The 22,825-nt window shown below is 41.5% G+C and overlaps 1 protein-coding gene and 1 long non-coding RNA gene across 3 annotated transcripts in view; both read right to left on the bottom strand.

Moving 5' to 3' along the window:
• The window catches only part of CFHR5 (complement factor H related 5), a 28,156-nt gene extending 13,305 nt beyond the window's left edge, over window positions 1–14,851 (bottom strand). The window contains exons 1-6 of the mRNA XM_082701897.1: window positions 14,685–14,851; window positions 11,527–11,724; window positions 10,254–10,430; window positions 3,363–3,539; window positions 1,861–2,043; window positions 1,226–1,405 (exon numbers count right to left, since the gene is read on the bottom strand). Of these exons, the coding sequence (XP_082558023.1) occupies window positions 1,226–1,405; window positions 1,861–2,043; window positions 3,363–3,539; window positions 10,254–10,430; window positions 11,527–11,724; window positions 14,685–14,742 (973 nt within the window). The 5' untranslated portion in view covers window positions 14,743–14,851. The remainder of the gene's footprint in view (window positions 1–1,225; window positions 1,406–1,860; window positions 2,044–3,362; window positions 3,540–10,253; window positions 10,431–11,526; window positions 11,725–14,684) is intronic.
• Window positions 14,852–15,579: 728 nt separating this feature from the next.
• LOC309849405 overlaps window positions 15,580–22,825 on the bottom strand; it is a 111,206-nt gene continuing 103,960 nt past the window's right edge. Inside the window, exons 3-4 of one of the 2 annotated variants that reach the window (XR_014303685.1) lie at window positions 22,008–22,099; window positions 15,580–15,660 (exon numbers count right to left, since the gene is read on the bottom strand). This is a non-coding gene — a long non-coding RNA (uncharacterized lncRNA). Of the gene's footprint in view, window positions 15,661–16,353; window positions 22,100–22,825 lie in introns of those variants that run through there. The other variant, XR_014303686.1, reaches the window with a different exon arrangement.

The following is a 22,825-nucleotide window of genomic DNA, read 5'->3' as shown; positions in this document are numbered from 1 at the left end:
AAAGGGAAAAGGAAACAAAAATCTGTATTCCATTTTTAATGACAGAAAAACATGATGAAGTCTTTTGGGAAATGGAAGAGCAAGAGGGGTTAATCTGGTCCAGGGTCTTGACTCGAGGACAGTCCTTATGAAACGTCATTCAGCCTAATTTTGAAAGGCACAAAGAGACATACACATGTGATTGTTTTCCACTAAATTATGTTAAATAAATGTTGTCAAAGCATTTCAATAATAAAAAGAGGTGATGCATGACTAAGTCTGTGGGAAGTACAGTCTTAAGAGAGGAAAATCTGGACGTCTCTTGAGGTTCAATTACTCCCACATTTCAGAAGCTTAGTTAAGACTCTGACTCAATAAGTCAGAGTAGGCTCAAAGGAAGAACACCCTGATACAACAGTCAGACAATAATTTTCAATGGGCCATTTGCTAGTCTAAGTAGATTTTATTGTTATAATTCTTCCCAATTGTCCATACATATATAGATCATTGCGGAACCTTTCCTGAGGGTGTCAAAGGATGTGATAACAAGACATAGACTGCTCTGCTACCTCTCTCCCTTTATGTGTTTTTCTCCAATAATCCCTATTTATAAATTTACACTATGTGATCCTAGTGATTGGATATCTGTGTTCTCCTTATATAAAAGCTGTTGGCCACGAACATATATAATTTACACCTTTTTATAACTAAGTCCAGGCTCTTGAGGATGCAACATATTCCTTCCCTGCAGGTCATCATGAGTGGGCAGTGACCGGGTATCTGCCACCGCTACAGTTGTCATCCCCAGGAGTGGGGAAGCTAGCTGATAATCCAAAAATCCAAGATATGATGGAAAAGAGTGGTTTTGAATTTTTTACTTTAGAGTCTTGAAGAATAGCAGCAAAGAATCTGCTAGTCTTTAAAGCTTAAAATTAAAGACTTGACTATATTGGGATTGCTGGACATAGCACATAGGAGAACAGCATCCACTGTTACTCTGAATTAGAAGTCCCAGACTCTCTTGGTTCACAGAGCCCTTAGCATCTCTAATAGTCTTGCACAGTGTACAGAGATCAAAGGAAATCTTTAACAATTCAGTTTCTTAAGTAATTAGGGGTGAAGAATTTAGGGTCTTATATCCTAAATATTTAATAGACGATGGGATTGGCATGTGCTGTTCTAAACATATCTATTGATTTTAAAAATTGTAAACAATCAAATACACAAGTGGGAAACGTATTCTCACCAACACACGTAGGAAGTTCAGTCCACGTTCCATCAATACAGGTAATTACATTATTTCCAATCATTGTATATGTATCTCTGCAATTCAGCTCCACAGAAACACCATGTTGGAAGGGAAGAATAGAGAACTGGGCATAGCCATTCTCAAGGTGAGGTACAGGACCACATGCTTTAACTTGTCCTAAGAGAATGTAATAAAAGATATGCTTATTTTTAAAAATATTTAAATCCATGTTATGCTGAGTGAAACAAGTCAATCAGAGAGAGTCAGTTATCATATGGTTTCACTTACTTGCGGAGCATAAGGAATAACATGGAGGACATCAGAAGAAGGAAAGGAAAAGGAATTGGGGGAAATCGGAGGGGAAGACAAACCATGAGAGACTGTGGACTCTGAGAAACAAACTGAGGGTTTTGGAAGGGAGGAGGGTGGCAGGTTGGGTGAGCCTGGTGGTGGGTATTAAGGAGGGCACGTATTGCATGGAGCACTGGGTGTGGTGCATAAACAACGAATCTTGGAAAACTGAAAAAATAAAATTAAAGAAATAAATAAAATATTTTAAATATTTTTATGTACGTATTTATATATAAGTGCGAAGTTTAAACCATTCTGCTTAAATATTAGCATCTATTTACCAACGCAAGTGGGTACATTTGTCCATTCTCCATCGATGCACTGTATTTTCGCAGGCCCCGTCAGTAGAAAGTAGGGAGGGCATTCATATTCCACCGTCTCGCCGTGTTCATATACGCCTTTCCTTATCCCCTTTATTTTACTATTCAGGACCTGAGGAGGTTGGCCGCATGACTGTACTTGCCCTATCATAAAGAAACTATTTAAGTAATGCTTAAAGAATCTTAGGACTCTGACAAAATATAATATTACTGTTCTGGTTGACCTAGAACTAAATTACATTTATGCTACGTTCCTTTTTTTCTTCAGGTTTTCTTTTTACAGTGTGCATAGTGTCCTGAGTACTCTTTTTTCTCAAATGTAGGCTTTTTATTATAAACAATTCTGAACAAATTAAAGAAAAATGGATACATATACTGACCACCTAGATATATATGAATGTTACATGTTGCCCAAATTACTTACTTTTTTGTGAAGCTATTTATTTATTTATTTAAGATTTTACTTATTTATTTGAGAGAGAAAGCGTGTGCACAAAATGAGGGGGGGCACAAGTAGGAGGAGGGGCAGAGGGAGAAACAGACATGCCATTGAATGAGGAGCCTGACACTATGCTGGATCCCACTGGGATCATGACCTGAATGGAAGACAGACACTTACCCCAACTGAGCCACCCAGGTGCCCCCAAAATAATTTAAAGTAAATGATAGACATAATAAGATTTTACCTCTAAATTTTTCAGAATACCTATCTAAGAAATAGGGTATTGACCTGCATATACGAAACACCTTATTGTATTTCTTTAAATTAACAATAATTTTTAATGCCATCCTATATTTTTTCTATATGTAAATATACTGATTGCCCCAACCCCCAATATTTTACAGGTTATTATAACCAGGATATTAATTGTGCCCTAAGAATTTTAAAGTAGTTCGATAATCTGGATATCATATAGAAGTAAGTACTTATCAAATATATGGTATAATATAAATATAGATAAATAAATATAAAGTATGTTATTGCATATCGTTTTATTAATTAATATCTATACATATATATAAAATAATTTTATCAAATATTTTTTAAAAGTAAGGTCATCTGAAGCAAGTAACAAATCATTGGTTTATACTGAATAATTCATATTTTTATTTGATTACTTCTTGATTACTTAATAAAATATAAGAAAGCCCATGCAATATTTTTTAAAGCATAATTTTTTTATTGAGTTTGGGGAAAAATTCCTAACACTTCCCCATTCTGGCACCTATATTTTTATCTGTAAAACTCCATTACATATATCATAACAGAGGTAGAATTACTCCCTTGTTAAAGGAAACATAACTAATTGATGGCCCAGCACCTCTTCTCCATCTCAGTTAAAATATCATTACCATGTTTTTACAGTTTGTCAGATTATATATATAAAGACCAATAAAATAATATATAGACATTAATATAAATTGATATAAGTAGTTTCATCAGTTCTAAAATAAATGTTGACCTTTGCATGTTGGAAAATTAGGTGACCATCCAAAGTGATAGCATTGAATTGAATCTGGGCCAACTCTTCTAAGTCCTCCTTCACAGGAAAATTCCAAGACATCTCCAGCATTGTATATTGCTTTTTTTGGGTAAACATCTATATTTGGTCTTAAAACTGGAAGAAGGCATTCTATATCTAAAATGAAATAAAAATAAGTATGTGTGAAATAATCATTGTAATATTAAATTTAATATATGCTATTAAGTAGCAGGGGGCTTCATACACAGGAGCATGTATAATCTCACCTTAAAAAAAAAACAAAAACCTCTAATTACGTACACCCAACAAATATGTGTAAGCCCCTTTAGAGAAATTAGGGTTGAACAGAAAGGTAAAGTTTTGTATGGCAATCTCCTCGGTATTGTAATAAATAAGTCCCGAGCAATCACTTATCAAGGAAATTATTTTATTTATTTATTTAACCATATAAGTTTAATAACTTTTATTTGTCCATAAAACAGCATATGAACAGTTTTCACAGATCGTGTGAAAATCAGTTTTTCAAGTAATAACAATTAAAATGCAACATATTTAATTAAATAATAGGTATGTTTAAAAAGTGAGTAACTGAAATGGTCCAAATAAGAATTATGTCTAGTACATTTTAAGTAGGAGGGAACATTAAAAAGCAAATAATTCCTAATTTTTACTAGGGGAACTGTATTTAGTATGTGGACTTTTTCAGAAACACGTGGCCAAGCTGCCTTCTGGGTGTTCGAAATCTTTCCATTATACCCAACCTCATCTCTAATATTTTTCTAAAAACCAATGCAGTATGAATACCTTCTGATTTAAGTAAAAATGGATACCTATATGAATATATAGGTGTATTTTTCTCATTTAATCTGTTATTTGTGGTTCATTTATAAAATTCGATATTGAAATTCACATGTGAAAATATGAATGACAGGGGCACCTGGTGGCTCAGTAAATAAAGCATCTGCCTTCGGTTCAGGTCATGATCTCAGGTCCTGGGATGGAACCCCACATCGGGCTCCCCCCTCCACAGTGAGAAGTCTGCTTCTTCCTCTCTCTCTGCCCCTCCCCCCTGCTCATTCTCTCCCTCTCAAATAAATAAATAAAATCTATTTTAAAAAAAGAAAATATAAATGACATGCGAGACAAATACTCTGAATAAACCAAGCATATATCACTAAAATATGATGAAATATTTCTAACTAAATCTCAGAAATATTATTTAAACTAGCCAGTTTTATGCATTGTTACTGACAATTTAATAGTTTAATAACAGTTTTTACATATTCCCTTGAAATGTGACTCACTCAGCTTTAGGAAGAGCTGCACACCTGTATCTCTGTATTTTTTTCCAGTAATTTTGCATGACAATTCTTTATTTGTTATTTATATTCCCTTTCTAATCCAACTGCAAAAAAAAATAAAAGCTCTTTTAAAAATAATTGATCTTGAAAAAAAAAAAGAAAGAAAAGGATCAATCTTGGCTGATGTAGGATTTTCCAACTGATTTATTCAAGTATGGTTATTACATGGTATTAGAGATAGAACAATGGCCTCCCTAAAATATCCACATCCTAATCCATGAAACATGCAAATATGTTACCTTCCTTGGAAAAACAGACTTTGTAGTTCCAATTAAGTTAAAGACCTTGAGATGGAGAGATTAATTTAAATTATTTGTATGGGAGTGGACCCAGTATAATCACAAGGGTTCTTACAAAAGGGAGCAGAGGTATCAGGATCAAAGTAGGACGTATGACCACAGAAGCAGAGGTTGAAGCGGTGTAAGGGAGGGCGGTGAGTCGAGAAACGCAAAGGGCTTTGAGAAGCTATAAAAGGCAGAGACAGATTCTTTCCTAGAACCTCCAGAAGGAACTGTAATTCAACATCTTGATTTTAGGACTTTTGACCTCCAGAACTGTAAGATAATAAGTGTGCACTGTTTTAAGCAATTACGTTTGTGGTAATTTGTTACAGTAGCGGCAGAAAACTAATATATATGGGGGAAAATGTACAGTCATATTTAAGGAAGGGTATGATTTGGCATAACTTGAAGGCATCTGTGCAGCGTTTATGTCAAAGACTGTGCAACACCAAGAATGGACTGTAATGTAAACTATAGACTTTGGGTGATTATGATGTGTCAGACTGTTCGTCAATTGTACAAATATGGCTGGTCGGTCAAGTTGATATTGGGACAGACTGTATTGCATGTATGGGCCAAGGGATACATCTCTGTCACCCCCCCTCAGTTGTGCCATGAAATCCCAAACTGCTCTAAAATAAACAAATGGGATACAAGTTTCTGACTATAAATTTCTTTCTAAGTTTTATTTATTTGAGAAAGAGAGAGAGCACACGCACAGAGGGAAAAGGAGAAGCAGACACCCTGCTGAACAGGGAGCCCATCATGGGACTCGATCCCAGGATCCTGAGATCAAGACCTGAGCTGAAGGCAGATGCTTTATTGACTGAGCCATCCAGGTGCCTCAAGTCTCTGACCATAAATTGTGAATTTATAATCAAATGACAAGGAAAAGGATGAAAATCCAGGAGCATAATATCTAAAGTTGCTGTAGCAGGCATAGCAAACTATAACTTTGGTGAGTTTGCTTAGTTTTGAATTATTTGGCAGCATGCATTCAAGGTACCTTTAAAACAGCGTTCACCTTGTTTGTAAATATTACAATGCATGTGGCATATAAACAACATTATTTTGGATGAGCTAAGTAGCTTTTCAAAGATCTGTTATTAAATCATTATTTAACATTGGTCTCTTAAAGCTGTTTGGGGACACCTTAAATTTTGATGATTGTTCATTAGGAAACATCTTTCAATAGAGTCTACTAAAAAAAAATACATTCAGAATTGCTTTCGTTTCCTAGAAGAAACAGTACTTACCGTAGCCTGTGGACAACATGGGACCAGCCATTGTCACCTCATCCTATAGACGCGGGGTGCTCCCATCTCTGTTTTATATCCATCATGGCATTCATAGTCCAACTCATCACTGAGGTTAAACCATATGCTCTTACCTTTATTTCTGGCATGTGCTAGTACTGACACGTCTTAAGACTTGAAGGCATATTTAAAATCAGGGTCTTATTCCTAATGTTATCCCAAGCACACAACAAGTGGACAAAAACCTTTAATCATTACGTACCAATTCACAAATTATCTTTTAGAAAATATTATGAATAATTTACTAAAAATTGATTTTATGTACATTAGAAAATATTATTAATAATTTAGTAAAAATTGATTTTATGTACATTTTCCTTATATATAAATGATACTCCTAAATAAATGAAACTATTTTTAGATATACTTAAGTATTCTACTACATAAATATATATGTCTATGTATACCTGTAAATATATACATATACATAAATATATATATACATATATACATAAATATATACATCTATGTATATACCTACCATCTATAGTATCCTATATGTTCTCGTAGTATACAGTAAGTACCTGGTGTGTGTGTGTGTGTGTGTGTGTCCACGCATATGAAAATGGATCCTCCTTACAGGAAACATTAGTTCTTTAGATCAGAGACGAAATAAGTGATGACTCTCAAAGAGCCATTTTGCCAGCTCTCTGAGCTCTAGTCTCTAATCTGTCAGCGTCCATGTAATCAGACGCCTTGACAGCCGGAGGTGCTCGTGCTCGGGCAGTGGCTTTGCATCATGGGAAAGGAACCTCTGAAGTAAGAGACTTGGAGGTTTCCAGGGCAGCTGGCCCCTTGGTCCATTCTCCCCGCAAGAGAGAAAGGGAAGGAAAGCTTTGCTCTGGAGCAGAGACATGTTTGTGGGGAGAGAGAGAGGAAGGTTTTTACTTCTCTGAGATGTAAGCAAAGGCTCCAGAAAGACAGCTCCAAGTTTCACTGGAGGCATAGGTTAGCTCTGACGTCCAAGATGTGTTTTCTATTTCATCATTTTCTAGCCAAGTTTGCTAACACTCTGTTCAGAAAGCCTGGACCCTGCAGAAATGTGAAGACATCCTAGGAACGGTCTCCTAATAATGTGTGGTAATAAACTTGCTGAACAGAACATGCATGTAGATGAGTGTAAAAATCAGAAGTTCAGTAAGTTTTTACAAAATAAACACACCTCTGTAACTGTTATCCAGTTAAAACAACAGAATGGTCACTCACATGTTCGAAGTTCCTCATGACATCTCTAGTCATTAACCCTCTCTTTTCCGTAAATACCACAGAATATTTTTGCCTTTTGTAAAATTTATGGAATCTTTAAACCTCATCTTCATATTGATGAATGTCAGCATTGTTTTTGTGGTTAGCTGTAGTTTATCACATTCTTTCGTTACTTAAATAGATCAGATTTTTAAAGGTTAAGTACACATTTTAAAATCACCTAAAAGGACCAATCAGTGGTAACATCCTCTGATAAAATTACTAAAATTGAAAATTTAATTTACTTGCATATTACTTTCCTAAAGACTTGAAGCTGCTTAATATGAACAGTATGGATGGTTTTCTTTTTAAGACATTAAGAATTAAGCATTAAGAATAAAGCCAATACATTTTTTAAGACGCGTGATTTACAATGTCATTAACATTGCCACAAAATTCAAATGTATGTGTATATCATGATTGATTTAATGAAGTGATTAATGATTTTATCAGTAGTCCCACAGCTTATTTTGGGGAACAAAAGGTGTGCAAGCTTCAGAAAAAATTTAGAACTCTTGTTCTAGATATTTATTTTTTCTCTATGCTTTTCCTGTATTCCTCCTGTTTTTTCATTTTTTGGAATCTCTGCCATTTTGTTATCCAGTCCTTATCTCTTCCCTTGATACTCTAATTCTTGTTAAAAGCCATTTCTCACTAAATATTTGTCCATAAATCTAACACAGTTGGCAGAAAATAAGAGTTTCCACCACAGGTGAAAACAATTTAGGGATTTAAAGAAAAATGGTTGTATTTTAATCATTGTTACCTAGAAAGTTTAACATACTCATGTTGTGGATCAGTAAACTTAGCTCAAAAGGGTGATCATGTACTCATGGTCACAGAGGTGACTTTCCTCAGAACCTGTGCTAGAATCCAGTTGCCCTGAAATGTCATTGACTTTCTGTGGTGTTCTTCAACCAACACCCAACTTTGGATACACAGAATTTCTCAAGGGCTAATAGAGTCTCACAAAATATACACAGGAGCCAGCTTGTGTGCGTTACCACTGGTCAAACTGAGTTGTCAGGTCGCTACAATACAATTGGTGGTCTGACAACTGCCATTATCCCACAAAATGAAGAGAGACGGTTCTCGAGATGAAGATGACAATGAAATGGTTATAGCATAACTAAAGCCTTAAAAATTACGAGACCTGTTCAACCACGGGACATTTCAGGTAGGAAGTCACTAAATGTCTTCTTTTATTATTCTTCTGCAAGTATTGGTCATGTGTAAGCCCCTTGTAATTGAAAGAGATTGTGGCCCAACTGGGAACTGAGTATTTTAATTCAAGTTGCTTTAAAAAGACTCTATTTTCTAGAAGTTTAAATTTAAATAATGAGTTCTGGAATAAATTATTTTAAAAAGCTTATCAGAAATGGGGCACCTGGGTGGCTTATTGGGTTAAAGCCTCTGCCTTCGGCTCGGGTCATGATCCCAGGGTCCTGGGATCGAGCCCCGCATCGGGCTCTCTGCTCAGCAGGGAGCCTGCTTCCTCCTCTCTCTCTGCCTGCCTCTCTGCCTACTTGTGATCTCTGTCTGTCAAATAAATAAATAAAGTCTTTAAAAAAAAAAGCATATCAGAAGACTTCATTTCCTGATAAGATAGATTAGCTGGTATCAGCATACATTTCTATCAGAAAAAAATGTTAGAAGACTGTACAAAACAGCTCTAAAAAACTGGAAATTGCCCAGTGCAAGTCTGTGATGATAAAAAAAAGGGGGGGGGACACCCACCCAAACCCCAAATAACAGTCTATGACTGTTTCAGCTTTTTACTAGGAGAGTAATTTCCAGACTGTATTTGGGGGGTAAAGGGGGGCAGGGAGAAGCCACAGAGGGTCCAGGGTTCTTCCTGAACTGAGAAGAGCAAGGAAGATGACAGTATGGGAGACCATGGTGGTTAGAACGGCTAGAATTTACAGGGCAGAGTAACAAAGAGGGTACTAGGAGGAGGTAGAGCCAGAGAAGTTTTCTTAAGAGTGTTCTTGTGTCTTTGGTTGAGTACTAAACTCTGCAAGCCTCGGCTGGAACTCCACGAAACTGCCTTAAGAATGATTGCCAGCGAGTTGCAAAGATGAAGAATCCCAAGCGTTCACACAGGCCTAGGAGAGGCCATCGTCTTGTACAGTTTCTTAAGGAGTAGTTTTCCACATTCTAAGCCACTGACAAATAAACATAACACTCACAGGTACAAAATATTTTAAACAAAGAAACTGAGTGCTTACTGAATTAAGCCTGTACATTTAACATGCACCCATAAAATAACTGTATAAAACTGTCTTGGTCATAAGACATTTTAACTAGGATTGGACTTGTGGTCACTTAAAAAGTCTCTTTTCAGTTTGACACTCCAGTTTTAAATAAAGTTTATTTCCAACTAACGTGATAATTTTCCTGTAAGCAATAAATGGGTGTTCCTTTAACATAAAGGGACTGCCTTCAAAACCTTTGTATTATCTAACATTTCTATGTATTGCATGCACTGGATTTGTGTAGACAGGCAAAGTATGATTTTTGTATATCCATCAGACTCAACTGGAACTGAAAAACAAATGCATAAGCATAAAAGCCAGCAATGAAACCTACACATAGTCCTGACAACAGATATATATTTTTTTAAATCACATCATATGTCAGGATGTGACAGGGCAGCATTTTACTTACTGGTGGTACTGCATTTGGGAGGAAAAGACCAGCCGTCTTGCAAACATGAAATGGTGTCACTATTATGAGGAAGGCTGTAGCCAACATCACAGACAATTTGTACGCTGTCACCTTCCAGGTGTGTTTTTCCTGAAGATGCAGAATGACCATTTTCCACAGAAGGAAAGAAACACTGCCCTAAGGACCAAAGATTGTTTAATGTACAAGATGGAACTGATTTAAAAACAACAGCAACAACTGATTTAAAAACAACAACAACAACTGATTTAAAAACAACAACAACAAAACTGAAATCACGTATGAAAACAAAATTTCTAAAGAATTCTGATCATGCTCCTATAGATACATTACTTCCATGTATGAAATGTAAATTGACATTTCATTCCGTTTTATGGTTTTTACAAAAAAATATTTTGTTTCTATAAACTTCTCGAGGTACAAAATTAGATTTTAATATATCCATTTCTCTCTTCTCATAAATGTTGCTTACAGAACAAGAAAGACCATTACTGTCTCCTTTGTTGGCATGTATTTTCTGCCTCCCATTGTTTTTCTTCTTTTTTCTTTTCTTTTCTTTTTTTTTTTTTTTTTTTAAGATTTTACTTATTTGAGAGAGACAGAGCAGGGGGTGGGAGGAGAGGGCGGAGGGAGAGGGACCAGCGGACTCCTCCATGAGCACAGAGCCCAGCACGGGGCTGCGTCTCATGACCCTGAGATCATGACCTGAGCCAAATTTAAGCATCAGGTGCTTAACAGACTGAGCACCAGGCGCCCTCCCCCCACTGCTTTTTGCTTAATATACCCAGTCCCTCCTGAGTCTGCTCTTCACATTCACTGAAGGATTAATAGAGATATCACTGTAAGAACAAAAGACGTGTTTTATGGAAAATATGAAAGTGAAAATATTTACACTCACACGATCTTTGCAATATGCAAAAGAATGGCAAGTTTCAAAATAGAATGCAAAAAGATTTGTTTTAAAGGAAAAATATGCCCAGGCTGATACCAAACAAATATTAGGAAATACATATTAATGTCAAATATATAAATCTTCAGTTTTTAAAATTAAAATACATAAAGCACTTCTAGGTAACACAAGAAACTTCACATATTTATTCTTCATTTGCTTTTCAGAAAAGGCCTCTCAAGAAAGGACTACGTTTCTCATCTTCGCTGGCTAATCCTGATCCCTGGGACCGTCTGCCGAGACATCTCGGCCGCGTCTAACCACCGAATGGTTCAGCCACATCTGCTGTGCAAGATATTTACTCACCGAGACACCTGGGTGTTGGTGACCATCCTTCCTCTGTGCAGATGATGCGAGTCCAAAAGGATCGTGAAGGAGATGCAAAATTATATTCACAAGAATAATAATAAATTTCCCCAACAGGAACCAAGGAATGTTCCTCCGAGCGCTCTCTACCATATATAATTCCGTGGTTTATTTTTGGGTAATTACAGTAGGAAGAGGCTGGGAAAAATGAAACAAAACTGAAGAATTAACCCACATCAGTGAATCATTAAGTCATATTTTAATCACCTTTTTGATTTTTTTTTCTGCCATGCAACTCAGTTTCCTCTACTCTACATGCCTTCCAGTGTACTCATCATCAAGAACAAAAAAACGATCTCGAATTAAGAGTACAAGAGTATTTGAAAAGCCCATTGTCAATGAACATGAAATTTATGTTTGGAGTCACGTGGAATAAAAATCTTTTCCGCAGTAACTTTGAGAAGAAAATCCCACACAACCATCTATGAGCATCGGCAGAAGGGAGCAGGCAGCGGCGGGCTTGGGTCCACACTACGTGCTTCCAGGTAGGAACAGCATCGTGTGGGCTCCCTGGGGCCTTTCCTTTCTCTGTTCTGATTCAGTCTCAGTGCTGTCTGGTTTTTCCTGGTGCCGTGAGGATGAAGAAGTTTTGTTTTCTCCTTATGTAAGTAAAGAAAACAACTTCCAAAAATTCAGCTCACCAATTACCTCGGGAAATTCTCTCTTGCATTTGTCTAGAGGTGACTTTGCATGTGGCCCAAAAGTGATTCCCATGACATTTAACCTGCAAAACCTGAGCTAACTTATCTGTTTACAATTTGACCCGTGGTAGTTTTGGAGAACGTGCAGGAAAAAAAGACCCTTATAACATTGAGAGTCGCACCTCCCATAATTCTTTTTTCCAGATAAGCCTTGCCCTCCCCTCAAATTACAGCCTTTGATTTCCATCCATTTCTACCTCACTTTGTTATCCAGAAAAATATCCCTTCCATTCTCCGATCGTCCCTCTTCTACCTATCCTTCAATGCTCATTCTGCCACATTGAGCAAAGATATTCATTGTGTGCACAGCGACGGGCTAGCTTTCAACCTTAACCTCTTTTGGCAGACCTTCTTTAGCCAGTCACCCCCTCCAAAAGGAAGAGATGATGACTCCCGTCTCTACATTCTGATAAAAGCTCATGACTACCTTTCCTATGAAATAGAGCCATACCCTTCTACAGACACACAGACACACACACACACACACCACACAAACGTACATGGACACATAGTCTTGCAATCTGTTTACTTATTAACACATTTTGCTTTCCTCCAACGACACTCAAAGCTATGGTGGAGCAAGAGTTTTCTTTTCTTTTCTTTTCTTTTTTTTTTTTTTTTTTTTTGAGCTTCCTTGCTGCAGGATACAGCCTAATCCAGTGCTCAATCAGTATTTCACCATGGCAAGCAAACAGGGTTTTTATATAACATGCTGTTTTTGCTCTGGGGCCAGTTGCTCACAGGACTCTAAGCCTTAGTCCAACACAGACTTGGAGGTCATTTAACATCTACACAACTTCTGGATGGATCTTCACTTGACGGTTCTCCGGGAGATGAGTGTGAAGTTTGAGTATCTTTTTCTAGGTCATGGGTTGGAAAAAGTCTACTTATCATTCTCATCTTTTATACTTATTTTCCTCTGCTTTTTGCCCATTTCAAAATCCTCTCTTAATGTCATTGCTAACAGATGTTTAAAACAATCTATACCAGATACACAGATTAAAAAAAAAAAATCAAATACACCTATCCACCCATCCAGACAGTTCTTCAGTGAGACGGTCTTCCAGTCTAACCAGAGAATTTGGTATTTCTGATTGAGACGAAGCAATGCCTGTTGGACTTTTATCTCTATCTGCTAATTGCTCTCCTGTGAGTCTATCTCAATGCTAAAAGTAGTATCAAACAAAAGGAGTTTCAAGTCCATAGAAAGGAGGTTTTATAACTTTTATGAGGGTGGCTCTTAAAAGTAAAGCATTTGTATTGCTCCTATTTTTCTCTCATGTTAGGATTAAAGAGAAACTTCCCCCAAAGAATGTCTATTAGATGTAAAAATTAGCAAGTAACAAAATAGCAAAATACACCCCTTCTGGAAATCAAACAATAAAAGGCAGGACTGAAATTCCACTTCTACCTGTGGTCTAATCAGCCATCCTGGATCTTGTTAGAGGTTTGTTTTCCATTATTTGGATATGATGATTTTTATCTCAACATGAAATAAGATGAGACAGTTTTTAAAATATTGTAAGATGTGGTTTCTAGTTTTAATAAACAAAGGATGGACAATTTCTTTTCATTTTTGACCTTTACTGAAGAGCTCAGAAAAAGCAAATAACAAACAACAACAACAAAAAAAAACTTACTAACATCTCACTTGTTTATTATTCACAAAAATTAGAATATACTGTACTGTTTTACTAAAAGAGATTTCCCTTTGTTAAATGACAGTTAGATTGAAAAAGGATGTTCCTAGTTTAATAATACTTAAAATTAGCAAATCTATGAAAATGCAAAAATTTCCAGATTTTCTTGGGATCCTTTTCCTGGCCAGTGGCATTGCAGAATTTATGGAGAAATACACTGGAAATGGACCCTTTGGACATCATTATATGTAGCTTTTTCATCCTGTAATTCCTCTTCAAATGTTGTATTTGGTGGCTTTCACACTTGGGAACTTAGAGGACAGAGAAAATAATTTCATTCTATTTTCTCTTAATTTCATATTAGAAAACATTTTGATAAAATAAATCATAAGACCAAAAAAAAGAAATCAGAAGACTTTATTCAAAATGTTCTTACCTATTTATCCATTTTATTTTTTTTAAGATTTTATTTATTTATTTGACAGACAGAGATCACAAGCAGGCAGAGGCAGGCAGAGAGAGAGGAGGAAGCAGGCTCCCTGCTGAGCAGAGAACCTGATACAGGGTTCCATCCCAGGACCCTGGGATCATGACCTAAGCCGAAGGCAGAGGCTTTAACCCACTGAGCCACCCAGGTGCCCCTATTTATTCATTTTAAAACATATTTTCATACACACATATACACACACACATACACACACCCAACATATGAAAGAGGAACTAAATATTCAGATCTGCTCTCATGTTTTCAACTTACCTTGCACCCCAGCAGTAGAAATCCAGAAGATTAGAATGACATTAATTAAAAGCAGCATGGCAGATTATCCCAAGCACATATGTTTAGAAATGGCCCAACAGCAGTGGTGTTGCTCCAAGTCCTGCTTTCATTTGGGGTGACATGCATGACTTTTGAATTTCAGGGCACTGCCAGGAAGCTGTTGTAATGAAATAGCTTTGGTAAATACCAAAGTTCACAGAGGGTCATGTGAAAAAAACTAAATAGTGTCTTATTCGTGTTTTCACATCAAGACTCTAAATTCCCCTATTGATATTTATTTGAGCAGGATAATAGGTTTGCAACTTCCTTGCTGCCGTCACAAAGTTTCTGAATTTGAAGCATTCAGAAATGGACCCCTGAGGAGGAGAAATGAAGCTCTTGTCTCTCTCCTCCATAGCCAGGAGGTCAACTGTTTCAGAAGGCAACCAAGTGTAGCTCGTCCGTCCTCATTCTAAAGCCATGTCCAGCTTTAGTTATTATAAATTCCTCTTCAAACTGGCACTAAGAATTAGGTTCCCTCTTCATAGTTATTATAGGTTTGTAGATGTTTTTTAAGTGTAGTCAAGAATAATTATGTCAAATAATGCTTCCTGAAATTTTGAACAAAGTGTATTTCAAACTCCTTTACGTGGGACTGGCAAGAATGGCTAGGACAGGGTTGTGGTAGATCCCCTCTTCAAAAGACAGAAATAATGCTGGACAAAATTATTTTGAAAAACCAAAACTATTTATAGTTTCTGTAATTTGGCCAAAGAACATACTGTCAAGAAATGCTTATGAAAGGAAATCTTCGTAAGTCTCACTAAAAAAGAGTGGCTGCTCCCTTCCTTCTCTGACCTCTGCCCCGCTCTGTGGGTCACGTGAGTAGGCAGGCATTATGACCAGCAGCTCCGCTGTCCTGCTCGAGTAGAATGACATTAAAGAAGATCTTGGAAAACATCCACAGCCAATGACACTGGTGAACACAATAGAGATTACAGTGGGAAACAATCCAGGAAGGCTGAGTCTCTACAGGATACTGTTGGGGCAAGAAACAAAATGGCAGCCTGGCCGGAAATTTAACAGGGAAATTTGGAGGAAAAAGACCAAAAGGACCCCACTAAGATAATACTTCCTGCTGGTGGTCCAGAAGTCCCTTGACATACAAGAGTTGTGCCCAGAGAAATCAGAGAGGGTCCTGGGAGTTGCTTGTCCCTGGCTGAACATGGAGCAGACTTGCACACTCCCTGAATGTTGAAAGCACTTCCTAAACCACACAGAGTTTCAGAGACAAAACATAGGATGTTTAGCGGGTCGATGTGTTTAAGCATGACCTCTGACCCATTTTGGGTTGATGTAATTAAGTTATGCTGACTCAGGAATGACTCCTAGAAGTTAGACTAAAAAATAAAAAGAAATAAAACCTGAGCAATGACATCCAATTCCAAGGCCTGATCGACACAAATGTGCACATTAGGGGCAGAGCTGGGGGAATCTGCACTGCATTGGCAGAGTAGGGCCGGGAGTGCTGACCAGGGCAGTCTTGAATAGGAGATACCTGGGGGCCCCCGGTTGTTGATAAAGATCAAGACCCCATCAGACAGTCGGTCCACATGCGGACCTGAAAGGCCCTCGATCCGCACCCAAGAAGCAGACACCAAGCCTCCACTGGATGCAAGTTGCAAGAGGTTTATTGGTTACACAGGCGCCTGCGGACGCATCAGCCTTTGTGGACTGAGCGCGCCGGGCTAGGTTGGGGAACAGATTATATAAGGCAAGGGTTGGGGTGGCGGGAAGCGGTAGCGGGAAGCGATCTTACAGAAGCAGGTATGCATGGTTACAGGAGTCTGATTGATTAATTTGAATCAAGCACGATTGGGCGTTGGGGTCAGGGCGTTCTGGTGGTTCCTTGGGTCAGCACTCTGGAAAGTCCCAGTTACATTCTACTTCTCATTTGTCTTTTCTTTTGACAGACCGGGTGATCACAGACATCCTGTTTGTGCAGGATATGTGTTGCCATCCGGCTATGGGAATAATAGGTTACTTAGACAAGCCTTTAGCAAGGGGAGAGGGGTCTTTCAGACCCTGTTGCCAGGTTAAAGTTATGGCCTCAGAAAGACTTCCCAGGGGTGGGCTCCTTCTACCCGGAGGACATTGAGGTCATTGGGGTGCCCCTGCCACCCAAGGCCGGGTGGCAGGGTACAGAGTCTGCGTGAGCAGGTCTGGCAGTTGAGGCCAAAAGGAGACTTGCAACAGGGCCACCGCAGTTGATGAGCATCACAGAGAAGAGCTAGTGGGGGTATGGGGTATCGGCCTAATGGACAAGGCCTACCTACATTATGGAATATGCCCCCAGAAGCAGAGCTGGAGGTTTTTCAACTGCCTTACTAGGAAGTGGCCTGCAGTATGGAGACCCAGGGGAGTCCTGATTCCCCCAGAAGGCCTGGAGCCCACAGGCAGCAAGTCTGCATGATGACCACCTGTCACCCTTTCACACCTATGGGCTCGCTCTCCACCAGGGGTGATGCTGGCAGTGGAGGCCTAAATTTCACAAGCTTGGAGGGCAAGGTCTATCCAAAGCCGACTTTTGGGGTACATACTGTCCGTGTGCACTCCCCCGAGGTAAGGGTAGCCAGAGACCTGGAAAAGGAGAACAAGCATCCAGAGATACCTGGTCCCAGGAACATGCTCTTGGGGTGCAAAAAATCTAATTCTAAGCCCCAACCTATGCAAATGTAAATATTCCCTCTGCAGGCCTAGCTAAAGTCGTCCTGATTGCCTTGCCCTGCGTGGGTCGTACAGAGGCTGTGCTTCCTCCAGTAAGAGACGCCCCCTGGTTGCTGGAGAAGCCAAACACCCAACAGGCAGCTGGTCCAAATGGGCCTTGCTGCCTCTAGTTGAAGCTGGAGCCCCAGCATGATTTTAGTAGGGGGGTGGGCTTTGTCCACCCTGCAAGCCAGCAGGCATATGGGGACCCCCACCTGACCTCCACAGGCATAGAAGGCCGTGATAGCCGGAAGCCAACTGACAGAATATGGACCATGGAAGCACAGGCCCCGTGAGTCCGAGTAGCCAGTGTAACCAGGGACCTGGAACTGGGCGATGTTGGCTGAAGCTGGGTCATAGGACGGGGCAGCTGGGTTCCTGAGCATCTGGTATATCAAGGCTTAACAGACAAAATGGCATATATTCTCCCTGAAGGAAGAGCTGGAAGAATCCACAGTGCCTTGCCTCAGTGGGGCAGGAAGGGGTGGCTGAGAAATGTGTAATAAGAGACACCTGGGATCCTTGATTCTGGAGAGGCCACTGGGCAGCTGCTTCCAATGGGAATGAGCTGTCAACAGGTCAAGCTGAAGCCTCAGGAAGGATTTCAGGCTCTCCACACCCCGGCAGCTAGGAAGTATTTGAGGACCGGCTTGAGCTCTGCAGGCCTCTGAGGGCCGCAAAAGCCAAGGGCTGGCTGACATGGTGTAGACCACATATATGTGGGCCATGCCTGTCAGGGCGGTCAGGGACCTTGACCTGAGCAATGTCCGGTGAGGCCAGTCACAGGAGGCGGTCATTAGGGAACCTGGCATCTGCCTAATTCCAAGGTTTAAGCTCCACAAATGCATATATTCCCCCTGAAGGCGGAGCTGCAGAAATAAGATCGGCCTTGCCTGGGCAGGGCTAGGTTAGATGACCGGAAGACCCCCAAGAAACACCTGAGGAGCCACGATGGTTGAGAAGCTTGACATCTCATCAGGGTATCTAAGGCTGCTGCCTTAGAAAGATTTTCAGGGTTGGCCTCCTTTGTCCTGGAGGCTATGTAGGTGGTTGGATACTGCCCTCCTGTCTTAGGGCAAGGCTGAGTAGGCCAGCCTGGGTATCCTATCATCTAATAAGAGATACCTGGGAGTCTTGATTGTTGGCAAACCCATCAGGAAGCCAATGCAAATGGAAGCAATGCAGATTGCTTCCTCACAAGGATTATCAGGGGGTGGGGCTCCCTCCATCCTGAGGTCATTCAGGTGCCTGAATTCAGGCTGGGGTTCCACAGGCCTGGAGTGCCCCCTGCAGCCCAAGGCCAACTGTGGCGTGCCAAAAGCGCATGCGCGGTTCTCCCTCCCAGGTTAAATTGGTCTGGGATCTAGACCAGGGAAGACTTGGAGGTTTTTCAACAGCCTCGCTTGGGAAAAACCAGACCCATAGGACGGGTTGTCTTCCATTTGGAGACATCGGGGGATCCTGGTTCCTAAAGAAGCTCAAGACCCCATCCAGAGTCACGTCCACACGGGAACTGACTCCCATTAGTAGGGGTCCACTAGAAGCAATTTTCATAAGGTGAGCTCCCTTCTCGCCGGTCACTATGTAAGTGGTGGGGGCCTGGCCAGCGTTTCACAGGCTCTGAGGACTGGGTCTGCCCAAGATTGGCTTACGGGATGTGTGTGTGGCTGCGGGTGTAGGTCAGGGAAGCTGGAGACCTGGACCAGGGCGAGCTTCTGGAGATGTCCGGTCAGGGGAGCAGGTTCTTAAAATTACAAAGCATCTGCCTAATTCCAAACCCTGCCCTACGGCATTGTTCGTATTCTCACCAAAGGCAGTCCTTGAGAGATCTGGAGTACCCCCCCAATGAGAGACACCGGGGAACGGTGATGGAGGCAGAAACTCGGACCTCAGGAGAGAGTAAAGCCACAAAGGACTGTCTCTCATTTCAGCAGCTCAGAGTGATTTTTGATTTGGGGGGAGCTGGCTCTCTCCATTTTTGAGGCTATGCCAGTGGCTGGCTCTGGACATTTGCTCCACAGGCCAGGAGGGCCCAGCGGCCAAAGGGCAGCTGATGGGGTATGTACTGCACGTGCATAGGCCAGGGCAGTCAGGGATCTGGAAAAATACAACTGCCCTGTGAGGCCAGGTCACAGGGACAGGCTATGTCTGAACTGCCTTGCCGGGGGGGGGGGGGGGGCAGCAGCAGGGCCAGGGTCCCCTCCAATAAAAGACACCTGGAAATATTTGCTGGTTAAACCTGGGACCCCTCAGGCAGCAAGGCCACATGGGGGTGTTTGTCAACCATTGTAGCTATGGGCTCAGTGTGATTTTTTTTTGAAAGGTGGGCTCCTTCCATGCTGGAGGCTCTGCAGGTGGTTGGGGCCTGGCTGGATTTTCACAGGCTTGGAGTATCAGGTCTGCCAGCGGCCAGCTTACAGGGTATGTGCTGTGTATGTGTGGTCCGTGCAGGTCAAGGTAGCCAGAGACCAGCACCAGAGCAAGTCTTGTAAGTAGTAGGGTTCATAGGAACAGGCTCTTGGGGTTACAAGTCATCTGCCTAATTCCAAGCCCCAACCTACACGATTGTAATTGAGATGAACATGCATATTCCGGTGAAGTCAGACTTTGAGGAGTCTGGAGTCCCTTGCACGGCTAGATCAATGGGCTGGCAGGGTTATCCTACCATAAGAGACTCCTGGGAACTTTGATGGACACAGAAGCCCAGGACTTCAGCATGCAGCGAGTCAACATGAGGATGGACTTTTGCCCCTTTCTATGGCTGTTTCAGATCAATTTGAGGGCAACTTGGAGCAATTTAAAGCTGCTGTCTTGGAAAGATTTTCAGAGTTGGGCTCCTTTGTCCCTGAGGCTACGCAGGTGGTTGGATACTGGACCCAGCTTCAGGAGCCAGTATCCGAGGATACTGCCCTCCTGTCTTAGGGCAAGGCTGAGCAGGCTAGCTTGGGTATCTATCATCGAATAAGAGATACCTGGGAGTCCTGGTTGTTGGCAAACCCTGGAACCCTTACAGGCAGCAAGTTCAAATCAAGACTGATGGTGGCCAATCTGCAGCTTCTGCTTCCTCGTGATTTGGGGGCTGGGCCCTGCGCCATTAGTCTGGAGGGGCCCCAGCTGCTTCAGGCCATCTGAGGGGACATGAACTGCCTGCACAAGGTCAAAGTAGTTCAAGGTAGCCAGGAACCTGGGGTAGGGTATGGATCCAGGTGGGCCATCTCAAGGAATAGGATGGGGTGGACAAAGGCATGTGCCTCAATTCAGACTGTAACTGAAGCAAATATCAGGCTTCCTGTGAAGACCAAGCTGGAGGATACCTGTCTGCCTTGCCTGGGTGGGGCGGGGCTTTCTCAAGGGGTGTTACCTAATAAGAGGCACCTGGGAATCCTGGTGGCTGGAGCAGCCCAGAACCCCTGCAGGCAGGAAGTGCAAATGGAGAGTGATGGTGGCCAGTTTGCCGCTGCGGCCCCAGGGTGATATTTCGTGGTGGGCACACGCCACACTGTAGCCTAGACAGGTACTGGTGTCTGGTACCACTTCCTTTCCTTGGAGGTCCTCACCTGCCTCGGGGGTATGAACCGCACGTGTAGCCAGGGACCTGCAACAGAGTGCTGGTCTTGGGAAGCTGGATTAGAAGAGTGGCTCTTAAGGACAAGATATGTGGGTACTTGCAATCCCTATCCTTCCCCACAGGCACTGTCCCCTCCGAGGCAGAGCTTGAGGTCACTGGACTGCTGCAGTATAGGGCCAGGAGTGCTTTCCAGGTATCATCTAACAAGAGACTGTCGAGAGCCTTGAGGGAAGGAAAAGCCTTGGATCCACTCGGACAGCAAGTTCAAATGTGGAGGGACTGTCCCCAGATTGTAGCTGCTACCTCAGGGTGATGTTTGGGGCTGGTCCCATCCCCACTAAACCCATGCAGGTGTCTGGGAGTGGGCCGTGGCTCCCCAGAGCTGCAGGGCCCCGGCAAACCCCGAGGGGCTGGAGTGGAGCTGACCGCACACGCACTGCACTGGCGAGAGGACAGGTCAGGTTAGCCAGGAGCCTGTAACAGGGCGAGTGCAGGAGAGGTGGTGTCAGGGTGTGGACTCTCAGCAGCCTGTGTTAGTCATTTGAGTCTCACTTTTAATATCTGGCCTCTGTACACACAAAATTCTGCTTCTTTCTCCTGTTAATCTATCTTACGGCAATTTAACTCTTAGGCCACTAGGAGAATGTTGAAGAGTACAGAAATATTTTGCCTCTGCAAAACTTGGTGTGATGGGCAGGGTGAACGTCCCTGGCTGAACAGAACTGCAGCAGAGAGGGGGTGGGGGGTGGGAGGGTAACTAATGTACCTGCAAGTGGTGAGAGTCCTTTTTCTCTTTCTAAATTTAGATCAGCTGGAGAAAATATTTGTGGAATCGGTTGCTTGGACTTGGAAAATCTAGTAAATTTGGTAGAATAGTCTTGGTTTGACTAATCATGTCCTTCCTGAGGTGGTCAATGCTTTCCCTTATCTCGTATCATCTGTCATAAATAGGAGTCACTAAGGGGAAAGAATGTCACCCTGGGCCTTACCAGCCTGCTGTTCAAGTCGAGCTCATAGACTGGTGTGTTCACGATTCTTCTCCAACTGGGGTCTGTTTGGACAAACTTTGATGTGGGTTCCCCTTGTAAAAAACAAAACAAAACAACAACGAAAAAAACAGATGAAGTTTTTCCTTTCATCTTGTTCTATGTCCCAAGAACTTGATCCTGTGACCAGCGAGAACATTCTGTTTGTCTCCACCATTCAGAGAGTACACTTACTTGGATATACCTTGCTGGTCAATTGAATAGACCGGGGTTCTGAAGCAAGAGGTTGTAAGCAGCACTCTGTCCACCAATGCCAAGGGAGTTGTCACAAGAGGTTGCTGCCCAAAGGGGACCTTTGTCATCTTAACTTTGTTGCTCCTTAGCCCTGGAAAAGTCCCATTCTAGTAGTGCCTGCATGGTGAAATAGCTTAGGGGGTCAGAGACTGGAGACCTCTTATATTTTCATGGGAGACCACAGACACGGTCTTCACTACACCATTGTTTTTGTTACTGGACAAGGGCCCATTTCTCCATGTACATGAAGCCAAACACTGATGCTGGTTTTGTGGTAGAGAAAAAGGGTTTTATTGCAAGGTGCCAAGCAAGAAGATGGGAGATAATTTCTCAAATCTGCCTCCCCAAAGGGTGGAAATTAGGTGTATTTAAGTATAAGGGATGAGGATGTGTGTAGGTTGATTGGAATATGTTAATTGGTTATATGGGAAAAGGGAGGCCTCCTCCTTTCTGGTTATGGGAATCTAGGAATCCTGTCTTTTCATGGGACACATGTTCATTAAATGTTAGAGTAAGCATGATGATGG

Source organism: Mustela nivalis (assembly GCF_964662115.1).
Source record: "Mustela nivalis genome assembly, chromosome: 16".
NCBI lineage: Eukaryota > Metazoa > Chordata > Mammalia > Carnivora > Mustelidae > Mustela > Mustela nivalis.
The sequence above is the reverse complement of the archived record's forward strand: the minus strand, read 5'-3'. Positions and strand labels throughout refer to the sequence as shown.